Source organism: Drosophila miranda, chromosome 4, assembly GCF_003369915.1.
Source record: "Drosophila miranda strain MSH22 chromosome 4, D.miranda_PacBio2.1, whole genome shotgun sequence".
In the NCBI taxonomy this organism is placed as follows: Eukaryota; Metazoa; Arthropoda; class Insecta; order Diptera; family Drosophilidae; genus Drosophila; species Drosophila miranda.
In genome coordinates, this window is record NC_046677.1 from 30,973,497 (window position 1) to 31,001,009 (window position 27,513).

General features: G+C 41.9%; 2 protein-coding genes across 2 annotated transcripts; one reads left to right on the top strand and one right to left on the bottom strand.

The window, feature by feature from the left end:
• Nucleotides 1-34: 34 nt before the first annotated feature.
• On the bottom strand, nt 35-27,513 carry LOC108161388. The gene is made up of 6 exons (XM_017295637.2): nt 27,229-27,513; nt 16,589-16,936; nt 9,470-9,636; nt 3,933-4,069; nt 1,588-1,764; nt 35-1,260 (listed from the first exon to the last, which is right to left on the bottom strand). The coding sequence occupies exons 2-6, from the start codon at nt 16,673-16,675 to the stop codon at nt 1,148-1,150; spliced, it is 681 nt and encodes a 226-aa protein (XP_017151126.1). The 5' UTR covers nt 16,676-16,936; nt 27,229-27,513; the 3' UTR covers nt 35-1,147.
• On the top strand, nt 21,430-21,936 carry LOC108161389. Its single transcript, XM_017295638.2, has 2 exons — nt 21,430-21,576; nt 21,630-21,936. Exons 1-2 carry the CDS (start codon nt 21,445-21,447, stop codon nt 21,879-21,881), a joined length of 384 nt encoding a protein of 127 aa, XP_017151127.1. The 5' UTR covers nt 21,430-21,444; the 3' UTR covers nt 21,882-21,936.

Here is a 27,513-nt window from a genome sequence, read left to right on the forward strand (position 1 = left end):
GAAAATGGAAAACGGAAAACGGAAAACGGAGGAACTTTGCTGTAAGTCCTCCACAAAACACTACTAATTGACCCATAATATTATTTCATTTTGTGACTACTTGAAAAAACGTGTTGCGATTATTTTGAACTTTTGCGGGAACCTAATTTTGTTTCATTTCAATTTACAAAAACTTTGTTGATTGAAATTTATTGTTTGCTTATTTATGTCTGTCCACGGGATTTGTGTTTTATTATATTTAATGGTATGAATTTTTGTTTGAATAAAATGGATTGTTCATCGTTTGTTTAGTTATATTTTCATTGGTCACATGTTGCTCGTTTGTTGTTGTTGTTTTTGTTTTTTGTTTGTTTTTTTAGGTACTGTGCTTTGAAAACCCTGAAATGATCAAACAGAAACCTAGAGACATTCCGAATAAAATTCTATTTGCTAAGGAGTATGTTTCAGTGTTTGATTTAACAACACTGTGTTTTATTGCTTTTTTTTAGCACTTGCCTGCCGAGGCTTTCAACTTAATTACGAAGGCTACATTCATATTCGTATGGAACTACAACCTAACTGCCTTGCTCCCAGCACCAAGTCCTGCCCGACCTCAGCCTCAGCCTAATCGTAATGTTAACTCAATGATTTATGTATTTAGCTAACTTTAGTATATGATAAATAGTGTGTAAGTTTACAGTGACTGTCATTTACAGGCCTAAAAAGTCTTAACTGGCTTTATATGCTAATTGTATTCTCCATAAATGTTTGCTGTACTCTAATAGCTGAAATTCTCTATATATGAATATATCTATATCTTTTTTTTGTAATTCGTTTTACATTAATATTGTATATGCAGCATAATTAACTTTGATTATACACACGAAGATAAACATTGCGTCCTTTGCACTTCCTTTAATTATAGTACAATGCTAATTGGGTAACTCCTTCCTCTGATCCTTTTTTTATTTTTGGCTCACTTCTGGAACTTCTTCTGACTCTGTTTCTTCTCCTTCTAGAAGTTTGTACATCCTTTTGTAACATGTTCTATTGTTAAGTATTATATGGTATATATCTTAGTCTTATCTTAGTAATTGATATAAGTAGAGTATGAGTGCGGCTGTGTTTTGGGAACCATTTCTGGAGCTTAAACACTGTCGGCCTGCTCTCAGAGATAGTTGGGCCTTGAGACGCAGCACAGTAGGCTCATGTTCTTGCAGATATAGTTTTGGCGCCTCTTGGCCTGCCAGGGTCCAGTGGTGTCCAGGGCTGCGTTCCTTTCTGCAAACAGCAAATGAAAGAGTAGCCAGCATTTAGTTTGATTAATGAATGAGGCTGTGTGAGTCCCTGAATACAGAATACAACAGCACAAACAGAGAAACACATTTACACTAATGGCTGGGTCGCCATCGCCGTCGCCGTCGACGTCCCCGCTTTGGCCTTTTTTGTATGCTATACAATTTTGTTTGCCCAACGGCCTCCGGTCTCGTCTCCGCTGAGTGTCACTACCGTCGGGCCTTGGCTAAATATCAAAGTGCACGACGATGGCAGTGCAACAGCAGCAGCAGCAGCAGAAGTAACAGGGAGCCTGCGCATACGCGTACTCACCCAAATATGCCTCATGTTGTGGCATGTACTCCTGCAGTTCGGAGAGTAGAACGGCAATGTCCTGCGAGTCTTTGGTGATGCTACACAATTCCTCCTCATTGAAGTCGGGTGTAAATTGTTTGCACAACAATATTTGGCTTATGACATTCCCCAGGTTCGAGGGCCCCGCGCGGTTCTCTGTGGTGCGATAAAGCAGGCATAAATCAGGATAAAGTGATAAGCTGTGAGGCATCCCACAGTCAAGTGGTTGCCGTACCCGTACCCTGCCCTGCTCTACACTACCACTACCCTGCTTCCTTGCAACTGCACCACACAAATACAAAGCCGGAACAGAGCAACGATGCCGCAAGTCGGGCTTCTATTCACAAATCTCCTTTGCAATGCAATAAAATGAATTATTTTGTTTGGCTTTGCCGCAGCCACAAACAAGAACTCGCATTTATTTGTTTCATTCATTTTTATGCAAACATTTTTCTTTGAGGTTTACTTTTCATCCTCCTTTTTAACATTTATTTATTTGCGTTTGTTGCTTCATTAGATTTGTTCTCCGTTTGGGGTAAATATTCGTACTCTTTGATGCTTGTTTCACTGACTGTTTCATCCCTCAAAACTTATTTTGGCCCCAACTTTTGGCTAATTTAATGGTCAAACAATTATGACTTTGATTTGATGGATTATAAAGATGTACAGATTTTATAACTTTACATATTTCAATTACAATGAATTAAACTTTCACTCGACAAAATATACACATTTCTCCATTTTTCGTCTTTGATTGATTGCTGCATATACAGCCATCAGTAGTCTCTCCGATCATATATCAATCTTCATGAAAAATCGTCGAAACAATTACTTAGTTACTCTATTCGATCAGACATGTTGTTGTATATGCAATATTCATATATCAAATACAAATATATTGAATGCACGAGTTGACAATGGCAGCCTTTATAGCCTGATACTTTTGGTACCCTGTACTGATAGCAAACGAGTGTATATTGCATTCGTAAAGATGTATAATATAAGACTGATTGATTGGTAGTTAGACCGACCTATTTTTCCTCCTGTTTTTCATTCGTTCCATAATTCAAGCCTATTATTAGGTATCAGCGAGTGCTCGCAATACCCAACAGTTGCCCCAGTCGTTGCCCGACTTAAGCACTGGAATGCAATGCATTTTTGCTGGCATGGCAATAATTAAAGGCCCACATAAAGGCACCCAACCCCCTGCAGACTTTTCCCCACTGATATTGTGAATATTTTTGTTGGCAATTACAAAAGAAAAACAGAGAACAAAATTGTTTTCAATTTTTGAATTTTTTATAGCTTATTCTGCGGTGATGGCATTTACCTGGCACTGCAGAAATTTTTTTTGTTGATGGGGATGGCCATAAATACGCTGCACCAACAGGGCTAGCACCAACAGCCCCGAACCTGACTCTGGCAGAAACTCTGTAAATATTTATTCGCACTCTCGCACTGCGTATTGACAGCGGGTATCCGGCACCAGTGCAGCGGTTACAATTTAAAAATGTATGATCAGCAATTGGCATTTGCCATTCGCATTTGTATTGCCCGACAATTGGAGTTACCATGGTAAGAACGGACACAAATCAGTCAGAATCCGTGTCCACGTTCGAGTGCATATTTGCACTCGCACGTCCACATTAAACATGGCCAAAGAATGCCAATCAGAGCGAGTCGCACTCGAGTGGAATGCAACTTCACTGCCAAACAATTGTTGAACGTGTGCTCCTACGAGTTTCTGTTTGGTGAGTGGGCGGTTGAATGAGTGAAGGCATCCTTGAAAAATCATAGGAAAAATCGAGCCCAACTAAAGAAAAATTAAGCATAAGAGCTTTTACAAAAGTGCAATATTGAAACATGAGTAACATCGAATACCAATAACTTCGAAATGGCAGTCAGTATTCAACACTTATCAATTAACGTTTGTACCTTTGAGGGAAGCTTTCAAGACACGTTTTTGGTCACTAATTAAGTTAACCTTGCTCCTTTACTAGCTACTGGGATACGATAAATTGTAAGCTAAACTGATTTCAAATGTTCGCAAGCATTCAACATCACTGAATCCAATTGGCAACGAAAGCACCCAGTTTGTACCAATTATGTAGCCCCAAACGCAACTCCAAGTGCCAGGGTCCTTGTCTGACTTTGACATTTGCTAACAACAGCAAATTTTCAATGACCCGCAACTGCAAGGCGACAGCTGAAACATGTCTCCTGCCAACCAAAACTCAACACAAGCCCCACCAGTCCTCAGTGCACCCCAGATGGGTGCCCCACCATGTAGGGCAAATCGTGCGTTGGCGCGGAATTAAACTTACCATAATAGCCCGACATATCCATTGGCACGACCTGTATGAGACGATAACTTTTCACAAGTTCACGTAGGAATAACTGGGCCATGTAGAACACTAGCACCAAGTGCGGGTTGTCGGTGAGTATGCCATCGGCCATGGCGCTGCAAAAAAACAATGGCAATGCAAAGTAATGTGAACATCAGGATTCTCTTTCGCTATATGTATATATATATATATATATATATATATATACGAGTATGTATGTATGTATGTGTATGTGAGTGTGTGTGTGTGTGGGTGTGGGATATTGCAGAACTGGAATGCCGCATTGTGTGGGCCACATTTGTGGCACGCCAAATTGCATGCGAAAATTGTAAAATGAAATTTATATGAATTTATGACATTTTTTATGTCGTGGGTGAGAGCTCAGCTCAGAACGAGGGTCATCAAGTGGCGACAAACTAATTCATTTCCGTTCGACTTTTAAATGATATTTTCGATTGTTTAATCTGCAGTTCAACTTTATGTTCTCGTGCAGGAATTACATTTTTCGAGAGTGCAAAAGTTTTATACAACTTTCGGACTTTTAAGCGGTGGAAAATAAATAAGGGGACAACTACTGAAGCAAGAAGTATTCAGCTTAGACATAGTAATATTCCCCACCAATTTATTTATCATTAGAGAAATTATAGCCCGGATAGTGTTCCATTTTTCGAAATTTTTAAGTGGGCGATGAGTACACTATACTTTTGTCTAATCTACGATCAACACCAGAAAGCAATTTCAAGTTTTCCCTTCCTGAATAATTTATGCAATTGTACGAGCGGCAGAGAGCGGCATAACTCATTTGGAAAACACTCGGAATTTACAGTCGGTTCGCAAATTGCTGCTTAGTTGACATTAATTCCAGTTTTGGGAGCAGTACTGCCACGCAGACAGGGCAATTATGAGTGGGGTAGGTATCCAAAACTCAGGTCCAAGTGGGGGGGTGAATGGGTCACAAATATAAATTGCCATAAACATATTTACAGCAACACAGGAATAAATTCAATTTGAAAATTACTTTTGCATTGCCTAAACTCTGTGGAGGTGGAGCGGGCGGTGCCGCATAGCTGGAAATGAGAAATATATATTTTACCAGAATTACCCGCCATCCCCACCGGCACTGAAAGTGTTGCCGTGTCCTCTGGCTCCGCCTCCGACTCTGACCTCCTTCTGGCGGGCATTAAAGCAAATAAATTGCGAATTAATCTTTCCCAATGTGTTTTGCGTGTGTGCGTGTGTATGGGTCCGTACATCTAAAAGTGTGGGAGAGTTTTTGTACAGGATTCAGCTTAAAGCGATTTAGATGTGGGTTCGTTGGGCTCTCAAGCGGAACTTGATTGGTGGTGGAGAAGGCTAAGCACAATCTTTATTTTGAGTGCGGCTTTTGTTCAACAAAAAGTCTCCTATACGTGGGAAGCACAAATGCTGCTTAGCCTATTAGTATTATTAATAATTTCCTCAACAAATAAGTAAATACTTCTTGTTCCACCGAAAGAAAAAAATTACGCTTGCTGGGTAAAATAATGATGCGGAATGCCAGACAAAGAAAATCTTCCGGATAATGTCAACATATTCCTTCTAAATAGTAAAAACATTAAAACATTGCTATATTAAACGATACCATATATTCGACCAAGCTAACAAAAAAGAAACACTTTTAAGATATTTAATATGCTTAAAATGTAATCAAACAATGCTAAGCGATTTCCTGTGAAAAACTGCAAGCTGTAAATGCCAGAGAGCAAATGTTTTAATGATTTCTCCATCTCACTCTTACTTTGTGGAAGGGAGCATCTCTCGTTATTCTGGCAGATTGCGGTGCGCGGACATTAACGTGGGTCATTTTCACCAACAACACCAACAACGCCAACAATATCGCAATAATAAGTTGAAGCAACGAAACGAAATCTGCAAAGCATCCAAAAATCCCCCAGAAAAAATGAAGGCAAAGAGCGAAGGACATAGAACAGAACAGAGGAAGGAAAAAAAGAAGGAAAATCGGGTACGGGCAGACCATTGTCAGCAGCTGGTCTTGATTACAGTCCGGACGTTACATTCATTTATTGCAAATAACAGTAAAATATTTTTTATTTTTTCCCCAATGCTAGACCCAAAGCGAAACGACCCAATGAAATTTGGGGAGAATTACACAAAAATACGCAGGGGGAGGTTCATAAAGCGCTTTTATCAAAGTATCTCAATGCCGTTTGTCTGCCCAATCGAAGTTATTAACTGCAGCTTGTATAAAGTTGTTAAAATTGCCGCAATTTACGATGCTGTCCATGCAACAGCAGACATCCAAGGGAAAACAAATTTCTAAAAATGAAAGTCTTCAGCTACGTCACGTATCTGCGGACCTACTAGTAATTTCGAAACTTGACCCACTTCCAGGGGTGGTGTGCCGATGTGCCGGGAGCTCAGTCTTTCAATAATATTCTGTCATTTTCACTAACATGACCACAGCACATCATCCGGTGTCCCGGAACCGGCATCAAGTGTCGAAATAATAAACGGAATTTGCCGACAGCGACAATAAAACAATACAACAGAAGGAGCAGCAAAGCACCACACCCAAAAACTATGGAATGGAGAAATTGGAGTAAAAGAAAGTATATCAGGAAAAGGTGGTTTGCTGTCGTACTCTTAACAAAACTTAATCCGGTCCACCACTTCTTCTCATATCTCTCACATTTATGCACATTTTTCCCGCTTCTGTCCCACTGTTCCGTGGTCGCAGCAGTTGCAGACAACGCCAACGCCATCGACGAATTCTATGAAATTGGCTTTGGCTTTGATGGGGACCCGAGGGGCACACCCCTTGTCTTATGTTCTTCTCTCAGGCCGTAAGCAATTGTGTGCCGTGGGAGTGCCACCACTACACTGAGACTAATGCCAAGTACTAAGAACTCCGAGCAGACGTCCGAGTATTATTTACAGAGGAAATGCGCTTACACAAACATGACGTTGCATTGCCCAGCAAACGGGATTGCTTAGAGCCCAGAGCCCAGACCCTGTCGATTTTGTTGACTAACTTGCTGTCAAAACAGCAGATCCAAGGCGAAGACAGTAGTTAAAACAAAGGCGACGGCAGCGATGGCGATAGTAATTTAGCAACAACTACCAACAGGACATAACTACAGGACAAACAGCAGAACAAATGCGAAGTAAGCGAAGGCAAATAGACAGATGGATAGATAACAGGAAGACAAACCCAAACACGGGAAATGGACCGAATGTCGCCTCCAAGGATATGTACGTACGGCTGGGCAAACAAACAACCAGGCAAACAACTATCAGTCACTTAAGGCAGTCGGCAAAGTGCTGTCACCCTCTCCAACCTCGGGAATGGAAATGGAACTGGAGGTGGATGGGGAAGTGGAAGTGGAAATGGGAATGATTCGAGCAAAGCGAATGTCACAGTGTCTCTTCCAATGTAGTCGGAGCCGAGCCGAGTCGAGCTTTTTGCTCTGTCTGTCTTTCGCGCTCTCAAAGGGAAAGCCAAATCATTTGCTAGCGTGTGGTCCACCAGGTATTACAACTTTGTCATGATGTTTGACTAAGGAAACCATACAAGTTGGAGCTAAATGGGAGTTCTAGTTATTATAAAGGCAAACTTTGCGGTGTGCTTATAAAATATATGAAGTACACTGGAGGAAACCATACCAAAATCTGCACTCCATTTCAAGATCTCCCAACCAGCATTGTTTTGGAGAGTACCTTTTATACTTCCTTCCTCTAGGATATTCAGTATTCTATATGGCGAGATTACCAACTTAAAGTATTTCTTGGCTTTCTGTTATTTTGTCTCTCTTCCTTGTTGTGTGCCTTCTCTCGTTTGAGTTTTATTTTGACTTTGGCTGCCTGACATGCATGTATGTGATGCATGTGTTTACAAACACACAAAACAGCAGCAAACAACCAAACAACCAAACAACGAAACAACGAAGCACTGTCTGAAAGTTTTGGCTGTGTCATTGTCAAGTTGCGTCTGAAGTTTTTGCTTCCTCCACTCGATATCTGCTCTGCTCCCTTTTGTTCATTTTTGGGAGCATACATTTTGCTTTTTTAACTTTTACTTTTACTTTCAATTTAACTTTCAGCCCTGGCTGGGGAGAACCTTGAAGCAGCAGCCTCTGTCGCTTCGCTAATTCATTGTCGTCACTCATACGACATGTGCGCCCATTCGAAAAAGGAACCTGCTCAATGATATCCAAAAAAGTAGGAGAACGAGAAGTCAAGCTGCTCTTCGGAGTCGTTCATTTGTGTCAATAAAGCAGAAATTAATTGAAATCTCTTTTTTGTGCTGCTGTTTTTGCTCTGGCTGACTGCCAGCCAATCATCAATTTAACTGTCGTTTCCTCCGGACTTGCTCTTGCTTTTGCTTTCATTCTTTGCCATTTCCTTGGGGTCCTGCACTTTTGCCTACGAGCATACATATTGACGAAATGCTGATGCGACTGCTCGTATCGGTTTATTGACATTTCTTCACTCTAGACTCTAGAGTGACATTTAAAGCGTCTGCTCGATAATAAATCACATTGTCACATGCCGCCGTGGTGTGCTTCCAAAGTTCTAGCCCCAAAAAAGCATATGACAGACACACAACATTCTGACAGGACAGCACGTTCTATGGATTGTGTGTCGGAAATTACAAATATCTTATGTATATACAATTTTCCTCAAGTTGTTTGTTAAAAAAAAAGTTCTCTCTCTGGCTCTGGATCTGGCTCTGTCTCTGTCAGTTTTGGGGGTGCGATAATGGCACATGTGTGGCATACACATGGGATTTCAATTTTGTAACATTTTATGCTTCAGCCAGGGCATAAATCAATAAATTGAAGTCGGTAAACAGACAGCCCAGAGCTGGGGGACCGGTACCACTGAAAATTCTACGGAACCGAAACGGGAGCTGCATCGGTGGTAGCTAATACGACTGCTCACTTGCTGGACAACTTTTTTCTTCACACAATACTTTTCATGTCTGCAATCGCACATATTTTCTTTCATGGGTTTTAATGAAAAAATTACCAAACATTGTACTCTTCCGAAGCGGCTTAACTTTTGCTGTTCAGCAAGGGGAGGGTCCTGCCCCACACTGCTCTCCCGTCTCTCTATAGAGGAAACAGCTGATAAATTATGCAGCATTTTGAAATTAAATTTCAAAGTCAGCCACTAACTCATTTCGAGAGCATACCGGGAGGCTTGGCTTCAATCCGAGTCCAACAAATTGTTATTTATGTTATCCTTTTCGCCCGCAGTACCCGCAGCACCCACAGCACTCTTCATCCATCATTCTTTGGGCTCTCTAGTAAATTTGACTGCAATTAGATTTGCATACATTTCCATAAAACACTCACATACAGATGGAGAGACCGAAACGGAAAAGGAAATGGAAAGGAAGGTCCTAAAATGTCACACACACGTTTCTGTTTATGTTTATGTTAATGCGATCCCTTGAGTGTACCCAAATGCTGTTTAGATAGGAGGATGCGTGGTGGCAGATGGTATGTGCTTACCTCTTGACCTGCGGCAGGAGTATCTGGGCGGTGTGCTTGAATGCCTCCACGCAGGTGCGACGCAGCTTGCGTATCTTCTCGCGCAGCTCGGGGCAATCCTTGGCCTGCCCCACGTGTATCAGCATATCGCGAAACAGTGCCACATGGCTGTTGATCTCCACGATGAGCTGAAAGTACACCAGTCAGTATATATCATCAGTATATAAAGCCATCTAGCCATAGAGCCAGGGTCAACGACAGCCAACTGATGCTTAATTTATGCCAAAGCTCTCTATTAGACCAAGCATATAACACATTACATATTTTAATTTATGCAGAGCCAACAGGCTCCGGGAACCCTCTTTTGCACAACCGCAGGCAGTAGCCTATTTGTTCAGGCCCCGGCCCCGGCTGCTCGTTCAGCCAAAGAAAATTTCTGGGACTTTTCCCAGCCAGATAAAACTGAAGCGGCGGCTGCTGCTGGTGCTTTTGCTGTCGTTTTTGTTGCTGCCCTTTTTACGGCTCATTGCCGAAACGGAGGCGGCAAATGAATCGGGCAATCGAGCCTTAATTCCTTTGCCTTTGCCTGCGGCCAAGTCGGGCTCATAAAAATTAAAATGCCCGGCAAAGCAAGGATTATTATGGCTCCCTTTTACGGCTCCTAGGGTTGGTTAGCCTTCTCATGGATCTGTATGAGAAGGGTAGAGCTGTTGCTGAAAAGTGTATTAAGTCAATTATTATTGACTACAGACTGTACTCTGGGCACTAACTAAGGGTATTGGCTTGTCTTTAAACAAATTTTGAGTACTTGCGAAATGTTGATAGGGTCTGGTATGGAATATTTGTTCCTTGTAATGGGAAATGTTTATGTTTGGGATATTTTTCAGTTTCAGATCAACTTTTCTAAGCATTATCCTTTTTTCAAGCTGTAGTTTATCCGAGTTTATCAATCAGCAACAGTATTTCCTATGGCAGCTCTATTTTAATTAAATTTTCTTTTGCTACCTCCGCCAAGTTAATTTTAGGTCAGTCAATTTTCCGCATTACTCACACAAATCCAACGCCAACCTCCCCCCCCAAACACACACACCCGCACGTGTGTGCGTGCCACGCCCACATATATTTTAAGCAGCACGTTTAAATATTAATGGTTGACTCTGGCAACCTCATTTTCCACGTAGCAGTACGGCCCACCTCCTCTCTATATCTGGTCGGGCACTTCATTTAAAACTCGGCGTATGCGTAATTTTAATAATCCTCGAACGCCTGAAACGCCCACACTGCGAATGCAAAGTGAATTCTGTGGCTTGACTGAATTTGGGGCCAACAGCTGTGTGCGATTTCTGGAAGGGAGGATTGGGAGATTGAGAGGATTTACAGCTTTATGAAATATATGCATGATTAGTCATATTGATGGCATTGGCTTGACAATGCCGAAAGAAGGAGGATGGGCCGTGCCGTGACAGTGCCGGAGCCAGATCTGGAGCCGCATCCGGAGCCAGAGGCAGTGTCAGAGGCAGCACTTAACCAAATTGCTTATTGAAAGTGCTGCCAGTACGATATTTCCTCAAAACTTTTCTAAGCTGGGGCGGATCTTATGGGCGGGGCCATGGCTTTGTAATCATTCCCAAAGCATGGGCATAGGCAAAACTTTTCCACCATCAGCTGTTGCCTATGCGGCAAAATTTATTGGATTGATTGTTTTTTCAGTGGGGCAGGATTTTTGGGTGGATCCGATTTGAACTTGTTCAATATTGACAGACGAAATGCGGCTATATTGTAAGTTTATGTTGAGGAGAGTCTATTCCAGTAAACTCAATGAAAAAGTTAATCTCAGAGCCAGTGGAGGGTTTGGTAATGGAGGACATTAGTGAAGCTTCATTCCACCTAATGAAGGACTTCTCTTATAATTCCAATAAAGTCCTCTGCAAAAGGAATCTTTGCCATATTTCATCCACAACTTTAATAAGCCCTGGCTCAAGGAGTCCCAGCAGTGATGTTTGTCTCTGTTGTCTGTCCTAATTATTTGGTTTTTTTTTCAGCCACCTGAGAGCCAAGGCCACTGAGGACCACTGGCTCATAAAACATATAACACTAGTAAAGCCAGCCACAAACACACACGCACAAACACCTCAATATACATAGGAGTAAGTACATAAAAGCCACACGCATAAATTTTATATGACGCTCAAATCTCGGCTGAGATAAAGACACAACCAAAACCGAGTTGGGGAAACCAGAATTGCAAAAAGTTCATGCAGCACATGCAAATCCCAGATGTAAACGCTTGTCGTCTTTGGTCCCGGCATAAAAAGGGACACCAGAGTGCGCCCAACGAGCAGTGCTAAACCAGAGCACAAAACCTGTAAGAAGGCGATAGTTCGTAATGCGACCATCAGGTACCTGGTACTCGGCAACTTCCCCGAAGAGATTGTTTTCTGTAATCTAAATTTAACATTCTTTGGATCATGACTACAGCTATGTATATAGGCAGACTATAGCTCCATCCTCAAAGAGAATACCATTTGTTAGTGGGTAAATGATCGGCTTGACGTTTACCAAAAATATAACATACCCGCGTCTTCCCCAGCACTGGGTATAAAAGACCCCAAAAAATTTCTGAAATTACCTGGCTCGTTCCACAAAAACACACCTTTGGACATACACCTAAGAGAACATATGGCTGCCATTCATATAAGTCCGAGGGAAATTCAATTCCCACAGCGTTTTTCTGCCGCGTTATTTGGTTTCTCGCTGTCCAGTAATAAGCGCCGTGCCGTGGCCTTAATGGAACCGTCAGCTGAAATGTGTGCCACAAAAGATGTACATCCCCGTAATGAAGGTACATACTACTCGTGCTCGTGTGTGTATAATGATGGGGCAGCGTGGACGGGGCACATGCATATTCATGAATTATTCTTTTTCATCTGGTTGTACGAGTAGTATATTCCATGGAACCACTTTGAACTACTTTTGCGTCAACAGTTGAGTCGGAAAATTGAAAAACAGCTGCCGGCGCTTGATTGCTGCGCCTGCAACAAAAAGCTCCGGAGCTGCATGCGTGCTACGTGCCACATGCCACATGCCACAATCCATGTGCTACGTGCTGGCTGTGGCAGGGAAAACTCACTCCCGCTCCCTGCCACCAAAAGAAAGTGTAAATCAGCAAAAACGCAAATGCCACAATGCCAAGACAAAGACAGCCCCCAGCGGTTTGTGTTCGGGGAAATGATATGAGATGAGATGGGATGTCAGTCCTCATACTCATGTTCATACTCATACTTATACTCGTACTCGTACGCGTACTCATCTTTGCCCCAGAGAGGGGGAGGGAGAAAGCTAACACACAAATACACAAAAGAAAACGACGACGAGTAAAACTGAATCTAGACAAAGTGAAAGCGGAAATTAAAATTGCAATACAAAAGAGAGGAGCCGACAGAGACAAAAACAGACAGCGTTTGTAACGAAGTGATTGTGTGGGCATGTCCACATGTCAGTATGTATAAGACAGAGAGAGAGAGAGAGTCCTTTGGATGCTCGCACATTGAAGAATGCATTTTGCCCAGAGCCAAAACAGCAATGTGACAATGGCCAGAACGATTACAGTGCGTCGCATAAACATGAGACTAGTCTGAGAATATGAGAATACATACATATGTATGTATATGATAACAAAACTCTGGCTTTATATTCCTAATTCTCACATTAGTGTTATAAATGTCTCAGCTCACGGTATAGATTATTATTTAGACACTTTTTCCATTTTTAGGGACATGGTCCGGTCCAAATGAAACTCTGTAATAGACAGCGTTGCGTAAATGCAAATGAAAAGTGGCAGCTTAGATTATGAGAGTCCTTCTTAGTCTGCACAGGGCCAGCAGATGTGCCACGCCCAGCTGATATTCCATTCCAGTTAATAAATAACACGCACCATTTGCAACACGAGCTGCAAAAACTTTGATAACGGCTTGTTGCTAATGCGCTTTTCACATCGCCCAACTGTGAATGTCCAGGGACACCCACAGACACTCACAGATACACTCACTCACACACAGAGACGGAGACAGAGACTGGGAGAGCATTCCCCAGTACAGGGACAGGGGCTAGAACTAACAAAGTGCAATGGCAAAACGCATTAGGCAGCGAACCAACAAGTTGAACTGTAGAATAATTACAATCGAACTGGCAGGAGACCCCAGGAAGCAGCCAACTAGCCAACTGTCCATTCAACAGTCGACAGGCAGCCGGCAGCTGGCAGCAGAACCCAAGTCCCCATTACCCAAAACCCCCTCAAAGTCGAACAAACACTGGAGGCTAGCCGAAGCACAAGATACCCTTGCCGAAGCACGGCTCTTATGGCAGTACGAGCCTGCCTCACACCATTCCAATCATCTTGAAAAATTCACAATACCCTCTTCAAGGGCACCACAAAGGTTCGTTACAGCGTTTCGAAATCGGTTGTAGCAGCTCTAAGGCAGCCTGAATGCAACATGGGGCAGCTAGCAACAATACAACACAATGCTGCAGCTGTCCCACCCACATGGCCAATATCGAATGGTCAACTGTGTCTGGCAGCAATCGCCAGGCAAAACACCTATGGCATTCTACTGGCCACATTCTAGTTGGTACACTTCCCTCATTCTACTAGCCACATTCTAGTGGGGGGAAAGAAACAACAATAAAAGAAGAGAAGTGTACCGAACAACCATTGGATCTCATGTGGTAAAACGGTGGCGTTAACAGGGGGGCACCACCTACCTAGACTCTCGCTGCCGCAGAAAGCAATTTGGATTGGGCCAACTGTTATGGTCGGATCACACACAGGACTTTGGGGTCCTGCCTCAGAGTAATCGAATGACAGTGGAAATTATTTTCAAATCCCTTTAAGTTCTTGCAAGTATTTGCTACAAAAATCAAATTGTTGCACCAGCTAAGGAAAAAAGCGAACTCATTTCTTTGGAGCAAATCTAAATTTCTTCCAAATCTGAAATAATTAAACCTTTAACTTTTTTTAGCATGTGTATGTACAGATGTCGTCCGTGTATTATCTTGTATATCCAAGTTCTTGGAATAATAGCTAATGTCTTTCAAAATGTACAGATGTCGTCCGTGTATTATCTTGTATATCCAAGTTCTTGGAATAATAGCTAATGTCTTTCAAAATGTTTCCTACTTGAAAATAATCAAAGGCAATAGCGCCTTATTCGAAAACATTTGATTCCCATCTTCTTATTATTTCGCAGTCCATTTCCATTTCCCGGGCCAACTCCTATCAAAGTAACAATTTCATTGGCCATTTGGGGCATTTGCGTGAGTGATAGCAAGAACTTGTAAGCCGCAAAATCGATAAGATGTTCGCCTAGACCCAAGACCGAATCTTAGTTCCCTGCCTCTGTTCAGAGACGAGTGGACGGATACGCACTCAATAGCCGGGGATAACGATGATGAGATTGGTTGGAGTGGCGCATGGCGGATGGCTAGTGGGGGTGTCCTGCTCAGTTTACATTATCAATCAAGCTGACTGACAATCAGGCAGGGGGAGCAGCTTAGCGGATACCTTTCCACTATATTGAGAGTGACATGACCCGGACCAACAAAAGTCACGAATGTTAATGTGTGCGTGTGGACCTTGAACACGATCCTTTGTTTGCGGAAGGCCTTCTAGCCTGTTCTGTGGCTCCCCTTCCTTCCAGAAAGGGGAAGCCCACATTCATTTGCCCTTAGGATGAGACAAATGTTCGCCGCTAAAGTTAAGTACAAGTTTTCAGTTATTATTGTGGTCTGGCTGCCATCCCCGAAAAAAGACAGAAGAGTCGACCAAATGTCTGCACAAACATGCCATACATTATTTCAAAATTAATGAAGATGTATTGGCGGCACAGAGAGAGCTCATTTAATGAAAATTGGTTGTAGTTCCTATGGCACGCACGGACGCACGGACACACGCACTGCCCACCTCCCACTAGACCATGGTAAACTGCATTGGCCATTCCAAAAATTATTATTTCCACTCTAGGCCAAGACAGCCAGCGATTTTTCTTAACAGCCACACTGCCAGCAGCGCTCGTCACTCTGGGCTCTCTCACGTTCCCCTTTCGTCCTGGGTTTTTGAAAAGCAAAAACATGTTGGCAGTGGCTTGAGTGGTGTGGGTGTGGGTGTGGGTATGGGCGTGAAAGAGGAGCTGCCTCATATAAAAGTGCTTCATTACTTTGCGCAACAGCTCGCGAGAATATAATGAATGGCAATAAACGTGTTTCACATTTTCCTTTTCGCTGCCAGTCCACTCGTTGAGCTTCCCACTGCCCTCTCGTTTTTCACAGCCACATTTTTCATTTTCCAGCTAGACAACTTTTGTGTATGGTCAAGAGCGCCTCGTTTTAAATGGCACTGGGAGGGTTGGGTGCTTTTCATTTTCTTACCCCTGCAATCCTTTCAATAACACTCATCATCTGTTAAGCCCCATCTGTTCTTTGTGAGCCAGCTTCCTTCGTATGCATGACGGATGCTTGTTATACTCTGGAAACGTAGAGTGAAGGGGTCGACTCTGAGAGCTAGAGTAACTTTCGTTGGTTGCAGATTAAGATTGATTTCAATTGAAAGTCTCTGTGTTAATGTTGGTACTGTTTTTGCTGAAGCGTAATGCACCCTCGAGGAGGGTATCATATGGTCGGGATATCGAAATTATGGATTTGTTTTCTTATGTATGTTGTCCCTTAATCTTGTTATTATTCCTCTGCGGATGCTGCCACGCACTTGCTTGGAAAAATGGCAGATATTTCTCAGACCTGTCACAGCTTTTACTATCCCATTGCCAGTTGGCCATGTTTAAATTCATTCTGCTGAAATCAGCTAAGCCTACAGCCGGAGGGAATGCAATACCTTCCTACAGGTAACTTTAGGGAAAAGGATTACGGTACTCCTCAAAGTCTCCTGATTTTCGATGGGAATCAACATTTGAAATAGAATTCACTTGATTATAGAGAAACATACTATAAAAGCGCGTTGCCAAAGGGTATTTTAAATAAAGTTCAAAACAATATCTTTGATGTAAAATCCATTTCAACATAAACCAGTTCCTTAGAGAGAAGTTTCCAGATCCAGTTTCCAGTTTCCTGGACTCCAACTCCAACACTCACCGTATTTAGATTCGTGATCTTATCCAATTCCACGGCGGTGCTGCCTCGATGATGGTGCAGATGATGCAAATGGTGTGTTGTCAACATGTTGTTCTTGTTGCGGTTGCTGCCTCCGTTGTTTCTGCTGCTGCTGCAGATGTTGCACGTGCTGTTGGTTTATGCGGGGGCTGATTCTGCTGCTGGCTCTGCTGCATTCAATCGAAAAGTGGCCTTATTTTTAATACCGACTGAGGTCCAATTGGAGCAAATCCATCAAAGCAAGCCGCACAACACGCAAATTGCCAATTGCAGCTTGTTGCACTTAGCCGGGACCTCTATTCAAATCACATCACGTGAGCCAATGACCATCTGCGAGTAGAAAACAAATAACATTGAGAGTGAGTTGAGTGAGTGCGCGGTTAAAAGAGATTGGAATCAAATTGCATAACCAATATGGCGGGTAGCAGCCATATATGCCAGCGATATGCGACACGCCACTCGCGACACCGGAACGCATCGACACGCCTTTCCGGCACCTCAGCCACTGGGAACTGGGGGATCGGCATTGGGATTGGGGATTGTGCTGAACCGCCGATTTCCGGTACGTCACTTTGCTACCCTTCGTTCTTCCGATGGATTTTAGTTTTGCATTTTGTTGCCCTGATATCGATTTTAGCTTGGGGACTCGGCATCGCAATAGAGCCAACAATCACACCGGATGCGACAGTTGGCAGCAGAACCGCTTTTGGCATTTTTAGGTGTTAGCACTTCATTGGCCTTTGAGCACCTGAATTGGCTGCTTCGTGGCCACAAGTTTTGCGACCAGCTTCCGGTTGATTCCATTCACCTCTCATCTATTTTCACTAACTGCATCCTGACCTCCTTTCCCTTTTGATCGAAATGTCAAACTAAAAGTCAAGCGAAATGAAATTAGATTCCACTCTTCCTGTTGCACTGTGCAGGTAAAACCAATGAGGTCTGTTTAAGCTTTCTTTCCTCTATTTATTTCCAGGCAAACCTCTCAACTGCAAGCCTAACCTTTCCCATGACATGTATAACGATGAAATTACATTAAAAGTAAAACAACAGCAACAGCCGGAGCATGAACATTACTGAAGGCAACGTCAGGCAGGAAAGCAAGGCAAACAAATGATTCAGGCTAGGACCGGCGGTAAACTTCTTATTAGCCCTGCCAGAGATGAAGATACAAGACTGCAGTCCGTGCTTTATTTGCAACCAGTCAAGTCGCTCAATTTACCAACAGAAATAGCCATGAATATTCCCTGCATTTAGCTCGAAGGAAAGGTTTCCATAAATTCACTCAGAATCAAATTTGAATTGTTATGAAAAAAGAAGAGAATTTCAATTCAATCATCGAATTAATTTTCATTAAAATATTTCCCACTTTTGGCTGCATTTCAAATATCTGTAGAGGAAGAACGTTGAAATATCTGTTTAATGTTTTAAAGTGCCGAGGGCATTTAGTTTGATGTTGAAACCTTTGTTTGGAAATTAAGTTATTTGTTATTTAAAGTTAAAGTATTTAAAGGCTAAAGTTGTTATCCTGATTTTAAATAAAGGGCCATACCATATACCCAATAAAATGTTCTTTTTCTTTTAAATAAAATATTTGGCAATGTTTCAATTTACCAAATTCCTCAAAGATTCTAGTAGATTATTCTGTGATTATCACATACCTCCTCAAATGGTTATTAACACTGTTTACTGTTTAGAATCAATAAAAATTAATTTCCTGTTTGCAAATTAAATTTAAGCCAAAAGCGAGGATTCTCGACATTTTGTCGAATGCCCTTGCCTCACAAATGTGGGTATTAGCAACCTGTAAACCAACTAAAAGTATCTCCGGCCTGAGTACTGCCAACTGCAACACATAAGGGCAATGGACGTGTGCGTGTATATGTTGGCTAAGAGTCACATTTTCCGGCAAAGGATACTCATTGTTTGGCTTTGGCCGTAGCTGTGGCAGGATGAGAGGGAAAGCCGCGTGCTCGGCATGGAAATGCGCCTCATTAAGTCGCGGGACGCGTTGGAAAATATGCCGCGAAAGGATTAAGCGACGATGCTGCCGACGAAATGGCGCCACGACTATTAAAGGATTTCTGCTCCTTTTCCTCTACCTCGTTTCCATTCCGGTTTGCCACCGTTCTCGGCGACCGTTAAGTGTAATTAAAAAACTTAAATAAAAAAAAAAATTTAAATGCGTTGCTTCTTTGCATTTACGAAACATTAATGCGAATCTGATGCAGATTGAAGTTCTGTTAAATTGTGTGTGTTTCAAGAGAGTGTCTTTCTTCCGATTTAAATCAATTTCAATGGCAGACACGAGGCGTATACGTATACAATTTAGCCCCCAGCTACAGCGTGTGGCAAAAGTTTAAAATGAGAATTGTGGGACTGTGACTCTGTCTCGGATTGTGATTCTGATTCCGATCCTGAATACGAGGCATACATTATTCATATGTAAAATACATAACAGCAAAATGCCATAATCATGTAAAATAAAACCATTCTTAATGGCAGCAAGCCTGCAAATGCGAGTGCATGTTGCCACCGACTGGGAATTAGGCTCTGTCTGGGTCCCAGGTCCGGGTTCAGGACTGAGACTGGGCCAGACATGGCAGAAACTCATTAGCTTTATTACACCCATGCAATATATAAAGCTGGGGCGGGAACATACCAACAGAGAGACAGACAGTCAGCCAGTCGGTAGGAGGCAGCCTGAGCCACAGGACCGGAAATGCCATGGCACTGGTATTAACTATTCATGTCTGTACACCCACATTCATATTCACATTCTGGCATAAAAGACATTTGAATAATTTTGACAACTGTGTGATTAATTCAAACATTTTGGCAACTTAGGCCATCATTTTTTATATACCAACAACGACAGCAAATTAGCACTTCATAAAAAGAAAGTGGGTGAAACATTCATGGCCTCTTTGTCCATATGATACTCGTACGATTATGTGGGTGTGTGAAAAACTTTTGGAGAGCAAAAGCTGGAACACTGTTAAAAAGTTTATTCCAAAGCTTGTTCTTTGCAAAGAGTGGAATGGAAGTATGAAAGACAAACCACTAAAGTGATTTTGGTATAAATTAATTATGATTATAAAAATGATAATTACAATTTTGATAAGGCCTGAAATACTATAGCAATCATTTTGTACTGAAAAAATACTTGATTTCATGAAAATTTAAAATTCGTTCACGATATGCCATAGTTTTCTATAGGGAACCCACTATCCATGCTCCAAGCTCAAAAGGGTTGACCAAAAACTAAAGTCAGCACCGCACAAGTGACTAATTCTACATACGTTCCAACACATACATACTCTCCATGTGCTAGTCATGCTTCCTAGAGGAAGTTAACCTCTTTCAACCGGACAGGATTCTATTCAAAATAGTCACAATGGCTGTCTGATTGGGGGCCTTGAGCGATTAAAGGCCTGACAAAGTGCAATTTATGGCACTTGGAACACTTAAAGCAAATGCTTTTTACTTTTTGTGCTAAGAAAAAAAGACCACAGACCAAAATATGAAACAAAAATTCAGGCAAAAATGGCTGTGGCTATGGCAGTGGCAGTGGCAGAAGAGTGCACAGAGCAAATAAAACCTACGATATAAAAGAGTCGCATGCCGGAAACGGCAAACGACAGACGCCAGGGTGGAACCGCGGCAGGGGGACGGTCGGCCTAATGCCAATGCCAACACCGGATGCGGATGTGTGACACATGGCCAAAGGGGCGTCCACATCGTCTTCCTCCGTCCCTACATCTGACTAGCGACATACGCACAAAGTCATTGTCGTTGGCTTTAAGTAGACGACTTTATTAAGCCGAGGACACCCAGAAGCATCTCCGAAGTATGCAATGCGAAACAAAATAAAACGGCAAACAATTTTAGACAGTAATAAAATATGTTACTATGGGTGAAACAATAAAGAGATTAGAATACAAATTTTCATACAAACTGGGTTCACTTAAACAGTCCATAGTATGTCCTCGGGGTCTTGGTGTTCTAGGAGAAAATTAATCGTTTAGGAAAACTGTAGAACTCTGTTAAAAACTTCCAGGTGAAACCGTTTCAAGAAAATTGTAGTTTTAGATTAGATACGGATGGATAAATACTAGGTTACAGCTTTCCTTTAGTTCATTTATAGATCTTTAAACATTCTTTGCATTTGCTTCTTACTTTGATTCTTATATTTCAAATCACAAATATTGTATCCAAAATGTTCGTTGTTTTTCCCACTGTTCATTGGCTTGTGCGAAAAGAACAAACAGCATAATATGCTGGCAGGACACCTGGGCACGTGTTGGCCTTGCCCCCGAACTAGGTCTGGCATAAAATTAAGCTCCAAGTGCGACATCGTCGTCGTCGTCGCCGTCGTCACCGTCTGCTAGATTCTGAGGCTTAAGCAGAGGTCGTTTATAGCAGGGCCACAATTTGTTGCTTTTTGATATTTATTTGCAAGAGAAGCATGTGAAACGAAGAACAGGAACAGGACATAAATCAAAAGCGCAATTCACGACCAAGTGAAGTAGCGGGAAAGGCCAAAGGAAAAGCCGCAGCGGAAAAGGGAAACTGCGGCAACAATGCGGACCTGCCATTCAGGTGCGGAGAGCGCGATTTACAACTTTTATTTATGGTACTGCCAGAGGAAAAAAAATTGAGAAAGCCAACGCACCAAAAGAAAGTTTTTAAGTCTAAGGAAAGGTATGCCCCAATAAGTATGCTATGGCTCCAGATGTATCAATTTCACTTCGAGGCCCTTATAATTTCCAACTAGTTCTAGCTGTTGCTCTCCCTAATCAGTTAACATGGACGATAACCTGTAATTAATTCATTGAAACATGGACGACATTTACTCCTCTGACGAGAGCGTCGACTCTTATGAGCCAGAGGATGTGATCGTCGAACTATCCAGCGATGACACCGGCGATGACCTCAGTGCCCGTGACGAATTATGCGAAATCGGAAGCGATGTGAGTAGCGTGTACTTATTATTAAATGATAATAAAACGAATTTTTTTCGCAGATTGTCAGCAAGGAGAACCTTCTTAAATTTGTTAAAGCCATCGACCCAATGTCCTCAATGGATGATCACGCTTTGGATCTGTTTGCCAAAATGGCGGATAACTTTGTGGAGGATGTCTGCGAAAAGATGGTCAAGGCGTGCCTGAACCCTTATCAGCAGATAAGCAAAGATGTCCTGGAGCGCACCCTCGACCGGGAATACAACATAAAGGTTCCCAAAAAATCTTCTCAACAGTCAAAATCTAAACACTAAAATTGTAAAAATCATAAAATAAAAAATAAAAGCCAATTTTTATGACTACATAAACAAGATTATTGCCAGCATTATTAAACACACTTTCCAGGAAAATTATTAGTCAATCCATTTAAATAGACTGTGCAGAGATAATTTTGTGTGTTCCTTGAAGAAATCATTACCTGACTACATAACATTTTAAATGCTGCCCATAAATTCAGGTGATCAGCCATGCCCTTCTAACGCTTTCAAATTCAATAGTCTAAAATGATTAAGTAATTAATAAACTCAATAACCGCTGTCAAGACCGCAGAAAGGCTTTTAATGCTGCTTTTCGACACCTACAAAACGTTCATCGTCTTGGCCACGCTTGGCCGCACTCTCGAGATTCGCCTTTCAACCGAAAATTAATCGACATAAACTTAAAGGGCCATAAAAATGACAGGGCCCAAAATGCTCCCATTTACACACATGAACAAGTAACTGGGGGTTTTATTCAACTTTTTTCTTTAAAAAAGAGCAGACTAAGACGAAAATTTAGAGCACCATTTTTCAGTGATTTTCTGGTGCTGCATAACGAATTTTTTGTTGGCCATGGCCAAAGGCACATTGTGTGTGCATGAAAGGAGAGGCATTTTTCTCTTCCTTTGCTTGCTCATTCATACAAAAACTATTATTCTGGAGACTTGCACACATATTTTTGTATGCACGATCTGATCTGTATATGTTTAAATAATTGTGCAAGCGTTTGACTATAGTTTATATTCTATTTGCTTAAAGGATAGAATGGAATATCTGGAATTGCAGAACTTTTTGGATACAAGGTAGTCTTCTTCACAGCTGTTTATTCTCTTCTCTACATTTTCCTTACACTCTTACGAAATAAACATACATATATGGCGCACTCGAAATGTAAACATTGAATTCGGATCAACCCTCGCTGGCAGCCATAAGCATTCGCAATCATAATCCAGGAACGACACATTGGGGCGCATTTAAACCGATTTCATATTGGATCAGCAAGCACCTCAGTATGTGTGATGTGTGGGGGGTAATATCTGTGAGTGTTCTACCAGTACAGAAGCCACAAGCGGAGTGGAAATTCGCTTGGCGTATGTCATGGCACGCACGCACTCAGAGAGATCCCAGAGCCGTGGAGGATTCGTTAAGGGAGCAGTTCCTGCTCCTGCTCCTCTGGGGCAAAATTATAATGAATTTGTCGTTCATACAATTCGAATGCGTGACGACTCGACACGGACCCAGACCCAGACACAGACCTCCAGCATACAGCAGAAAGCCCCTCCATCTCGGCCAGATTTGGCTTAGTTTCGACGATGAATCCGGGGAGATAAGCGGTTAAGTGACTTTGTCCTGACATGGCCTTGGGCTGTTGTCGACATCGGAATCGTGTGCATGAAATAAATACTATATCTTGTGGCTGTTGTTGTTGTGTATTGGAAAATAAATTGAATTAAAGTGAAATCAGTTGCCGTTGGCCGTAATAAATTAATGAAAACGCCAGACCAGTCGGGACAGCCCGAGTCGCGTCGGAAAAACCAGCAGAAGGAAAAACAAAATTGAGAAATCAGCATAAATCAAAGGGAGTTCGAGTGTGTATAAACAGCCAATGATTATAGCAGCCGTCTGACCAAACTTTCGTCTCCGACAAGTTGCAAATGAATTTTGATTAAGCCTCATAATGTGTATTTAAAGATATCCCTTCGGGTTGTCTTTCGGATACTCCTTAACCAGCTGACTGCAGCTATCCGGAGGAGCTTGTGTAGCTTAAAAGTTTACAAGCCAAAATCTGTTTTAATTAAATTCAAGTGTTGTGCGCTGCCCTGCGACCTTTTCTGCATGTCAAACGAGCGGCAAAAGGAAACTTCCTTCTACTCGTATACGTTCTTTTTCGCTTTGTGCGAGTCATTTTCAAAGAAATTCACAAGTTATTCATTTTCGCAGGGGTCGGTCGGCGCTGAGGCCGATGCCGTTGCTGAGGGGGATGGGGCTTCGGTGAAAAGTTGCGTTGAGTGATATGTTACCAAAGAGTTGTCGTTGCTTTTGGCCAGGGATTCAGGGTCCTTGCAATCCGAAGCTGGAAATGAAGATGAAGCGGAATCCGGACCAGACTAAAAAGAGCAATCAATGCAAGTTGATTACCATTTCGGGGAAGTTTCCCAACTCACTTTTCGATGAATCAAGTTAATGAAATAAGTGAATTGGAAAAATTTTCAAGGAAAGTAAATTGAGGATACGCGTATTTTGATGTATTTTTAGAAACTTGATTCTTTGACTGTCGAAATGGATTATTTAAGAATGTGTTGCAATTAAAAATACTGGAATCGTTTGAGAATGCATTTAAATCCATTGTAAGAACGATTTGCACTCGTAATTTACTTCGGAAAGAAGATGTCTAAGCACAAATATAAATAATTATCTAACTAGGAGTACAATTTTGTATAAGCTCTTAGTTTACTTTAAGACCATACTTTCCTAAAAGGCAATAAACTCTTAAGTAAATTAAAACTTGTCCATTTGAATGCAAATTAAGAGACAATTAAATGAAGAAGCAGAACGTATGCTTCTTTGTCCAACTCAAAGCCAATGGTGTCTAAACGTCTGTACTAGTGGTCTATATGGAAATGCACAGCTGATATATATAAATACCATATAATAAGATATATGTATATATAGTAGCTCCTGCCTTTCGTGAGTCTTAAATTCCCTTAAGACTATTACACTCCTTGTCCCATTTATTATGCTTTAGCTTTCGATTTCCCAGCATATTATAAACCGCATTAAGTGGACATGTTTGAGCACTTTTCATAAGTTTGTCACGTTCAATTGGCTCCTCCCACACCTTCGGCTCCTTCGATGTCGAGTATTTAGTTTAATGCCGTGCCATAAACCTGATGTATGCATAAAATGAGTTTTAAATCAAAATCCAGAGCACTTTGGACTGTCAATCTCTGGAGTTTTTGAAATTATGCACAAATCAGTTTTTATGGCGTCGATGGGAAATACATCCGGTTGCCAGAAAGGCGGAAGGGAACGCCCGCAACCTCGTCGTAAAGAAAATTTCTTACCAATTTATTTATGCGGTAGGATGGAGAGGATGGTCTAACACTCAAGAACATCCTGCACATAAAAATCGAGTCTAACATGAATAAAATTATGATAAATACACATTTAATGGGGCAGACTTTTCATGGCAAAATGCGGCTTGGAAATTTATTAAATCTAATTGCATTGCAATGTGCATTTGCAGCAAATTGTCAGCTGTCACGGATATTGAAGTGTTTGCGTAGCAAATCAGGGACAGAAACAAAATGAATGCGGCTCCCTGGCAATAACAGTAACCCTATTACGGCTAAGTGCCATTACAGGCATTGCCAAGAAAAATTACCTTCATGTGAGCGCACTGTGGGAGGTTTTTCATCCATTTACTCTGGTCTCGCATATGCGTGCACGTGGAATGGAAAAGAGAGTATTTGTTTGTGCAAAAACCCATTGTGATCATATTTTTAACAATATACCGTTTCTCGATCGATCTTTCGTAACATATACGCTTGGATATTCTTTTTCTAATTAGTAAATATATGTATCTATAACTTTGTGATCATATGGAGTATTCTTAGATTGAAGGACACTAAATCTTTGAAATTCATATGTCAACAATTGCGTGCACATTTCAATGGTATCCGTCCCACTGTGCATACTACTACTTGTGTTTGCATTTGCATTTCATTAAAACACAGGCAGGTAAACAAGTTGCCGCCCAGGGCACTCACTCACTCAGTCACTCATTCCGTCAGTCATTCCGCGCGTCTCCACCGCATTTGGTTCGGGGCTGCAAGTATGACGGATGAGGACTACTGGGAGACCGCCTTGTTGTTTCAGTTGGTGGCTTCACGGCTGGCATTGAGTGCCGCCAACGTCGACACCAAGTGCCCAATGACAGCAGAGCCCCAGCAGAATCTCAGTACGAAACAGAGGTGAAAGTTAAGGTGAAAGGTAACGGTAAAAGCCAAACCAAGGAAAGTGCACTGCAAGTGCACGTGAGTGGGCTCCCAATGAATGGCGCCGCAATGATTGCTACAAACGTGACACGCCCCGAGCTTTATAATAAGTATACGGCCAGTGGCTGTGTTGTCCAAAAGAATGTTTCAATTAGTTTATGTTACGGCCGAGTAAACACGGTAAAAGTGCGTGCAAACAAACGTGGACGTAGAGAGAAAAAACGAACCAAACGAAAGAATACAAATACAAAAGATAATGACGCCATGTTCATGGACAAACAATAAAAGCGTCAGGCAAATTAGGGGGCCAAATCGGGCGATCATACCCTAGCCAGTCCCCGACCCGACTAGACCAGGCCGACTCCGAGTCCCTGTATCCGAGTCCCGGCCAATCAACAAACAAACTGTTACTTTTCACAAGCGCCTCATACGGCCCACAGGGAGGTTGGGGCCGCAGGCATCTGGTCAGATAATTTTCTTTGTTTTGCGGTAAATATTTTCATTTATTTTTTGAACACCCTTACGGAGAGTGTCAGGACTTCGACAATGCGTTTAAGGTGTTCATGAAATCTTTCCATGCATTTTTTAGCATTCAGTTTTGTGTGTAGCGTCCGTTAAATCAGCCTATTAGAAAATTATCGAAAACTTCTCCGCTCAAAAATAGCTCTTCTTTATTGTTTTTGTTTGAAGCTGAAGATTGATTCTTCGTGTTATATTTTTTGTTTGCTTTTCCTATATATAGAAGCTGAGACAGGTAGCAGTATGCAAATCAAACAGACAATCGAGAGGCCTCTGACCATCTGTACTTCCTGTTCTACGTGGAGAGGAAATGGCGTTGACAAACGGTGAGCAAAATATGAACAGGAAGGGGAATAAAAGCCCCAGGCACCCATCAAAACTGTTTTAACGTGCATCCCGTGCCCGTGGGAAATTGAAGCAAAAAATTAAACTTTTCTAATTCGCCCCTGAATTCCGGAGTATTCCAACTCGAATGTCAGACGTGGTTTGTTTCTGCATGAAATTTAAATATGTCAAATGCTTGATTCGATTTCAATTTATTTGATTTGCGTGTTTTAGGATTCTTTTTGTTCTTTTTACGGCGTTGTCTTGAATTTATATTTCAGTTATTCAATTGTATTACATTGAATACTTGTGGATGTTTTTGTCATTTATAATCTCTTTTTATTTTGTTTATCTTAAACATTTTATAGGATAAAGTCAATGGTATTCATTGTATCTCTTTGTTGTTATCTCTTTGGTTTTTTTTTTTTATATGGAGCCACATAAATCACAGATGGAATAAATATTTATTTTTTAAGCACTCCCCACTCAATCACTCCGCTTACATTGAATTTGTCCTAGATGCGGAGATGGTTGTTCACATTCTGATCGGGCAAAGACTCGGGCAGTTGTAGGAGTGACACATCTGGTCTGGTTACAGAGCTCGGACGCGGATTTCTATTCGACCAGTGACCATAATGGACTCAGTGCACCCGTTGGAATGCCCCGCAACACGTATACGCCATGTGGTGCCTCGACTCGACTCGAATACGAAACTCGGCTGACATGCGCGCACTGCTCTCGGAGTGTGTGTGCTCTCGACTCGACGTCTGTTGTTGGACTAAAAATCA

Bases quoted from the DNA above. Each gene is read 5' to 3' on its own strand.
- LOC108161389 (XM_017295638.2), top strand. From the start codon at position 21,445: ATGGACGACATTTACTCCTCTGACGAGAGCGTCGACTCTTATGAGCCA. The intron at 21,577-21,629 runs GTGAGTAGCGTG...TTTTTTTCGCAG, and splicing joins TATGCGAAATCGGAAGCGAT to ATTGTCAGCAAGGAGAACCT.
- LOC108161388 (XM_017295637.2), bottom strand. From the start codon at position 16,675: ATGTTGACAACACACCATTTGCATCATCTGCACCATCATCGAGGCAGC. The intron at 1,765-3,932 runs GTAAGTTTAATT...ATCGCACCACAG, and splicing joins GGATATGTCGGGCTATTATG to AGAACCGCGCGGGGCCCTCG. The intron at 1,261-1,587 runs GTGAGTACGCGT...TGCTGTTTGCAG, and splicing joins ACAACATGAGGCATATTTGG to AAAGGAACGCAGCCCTGGAC.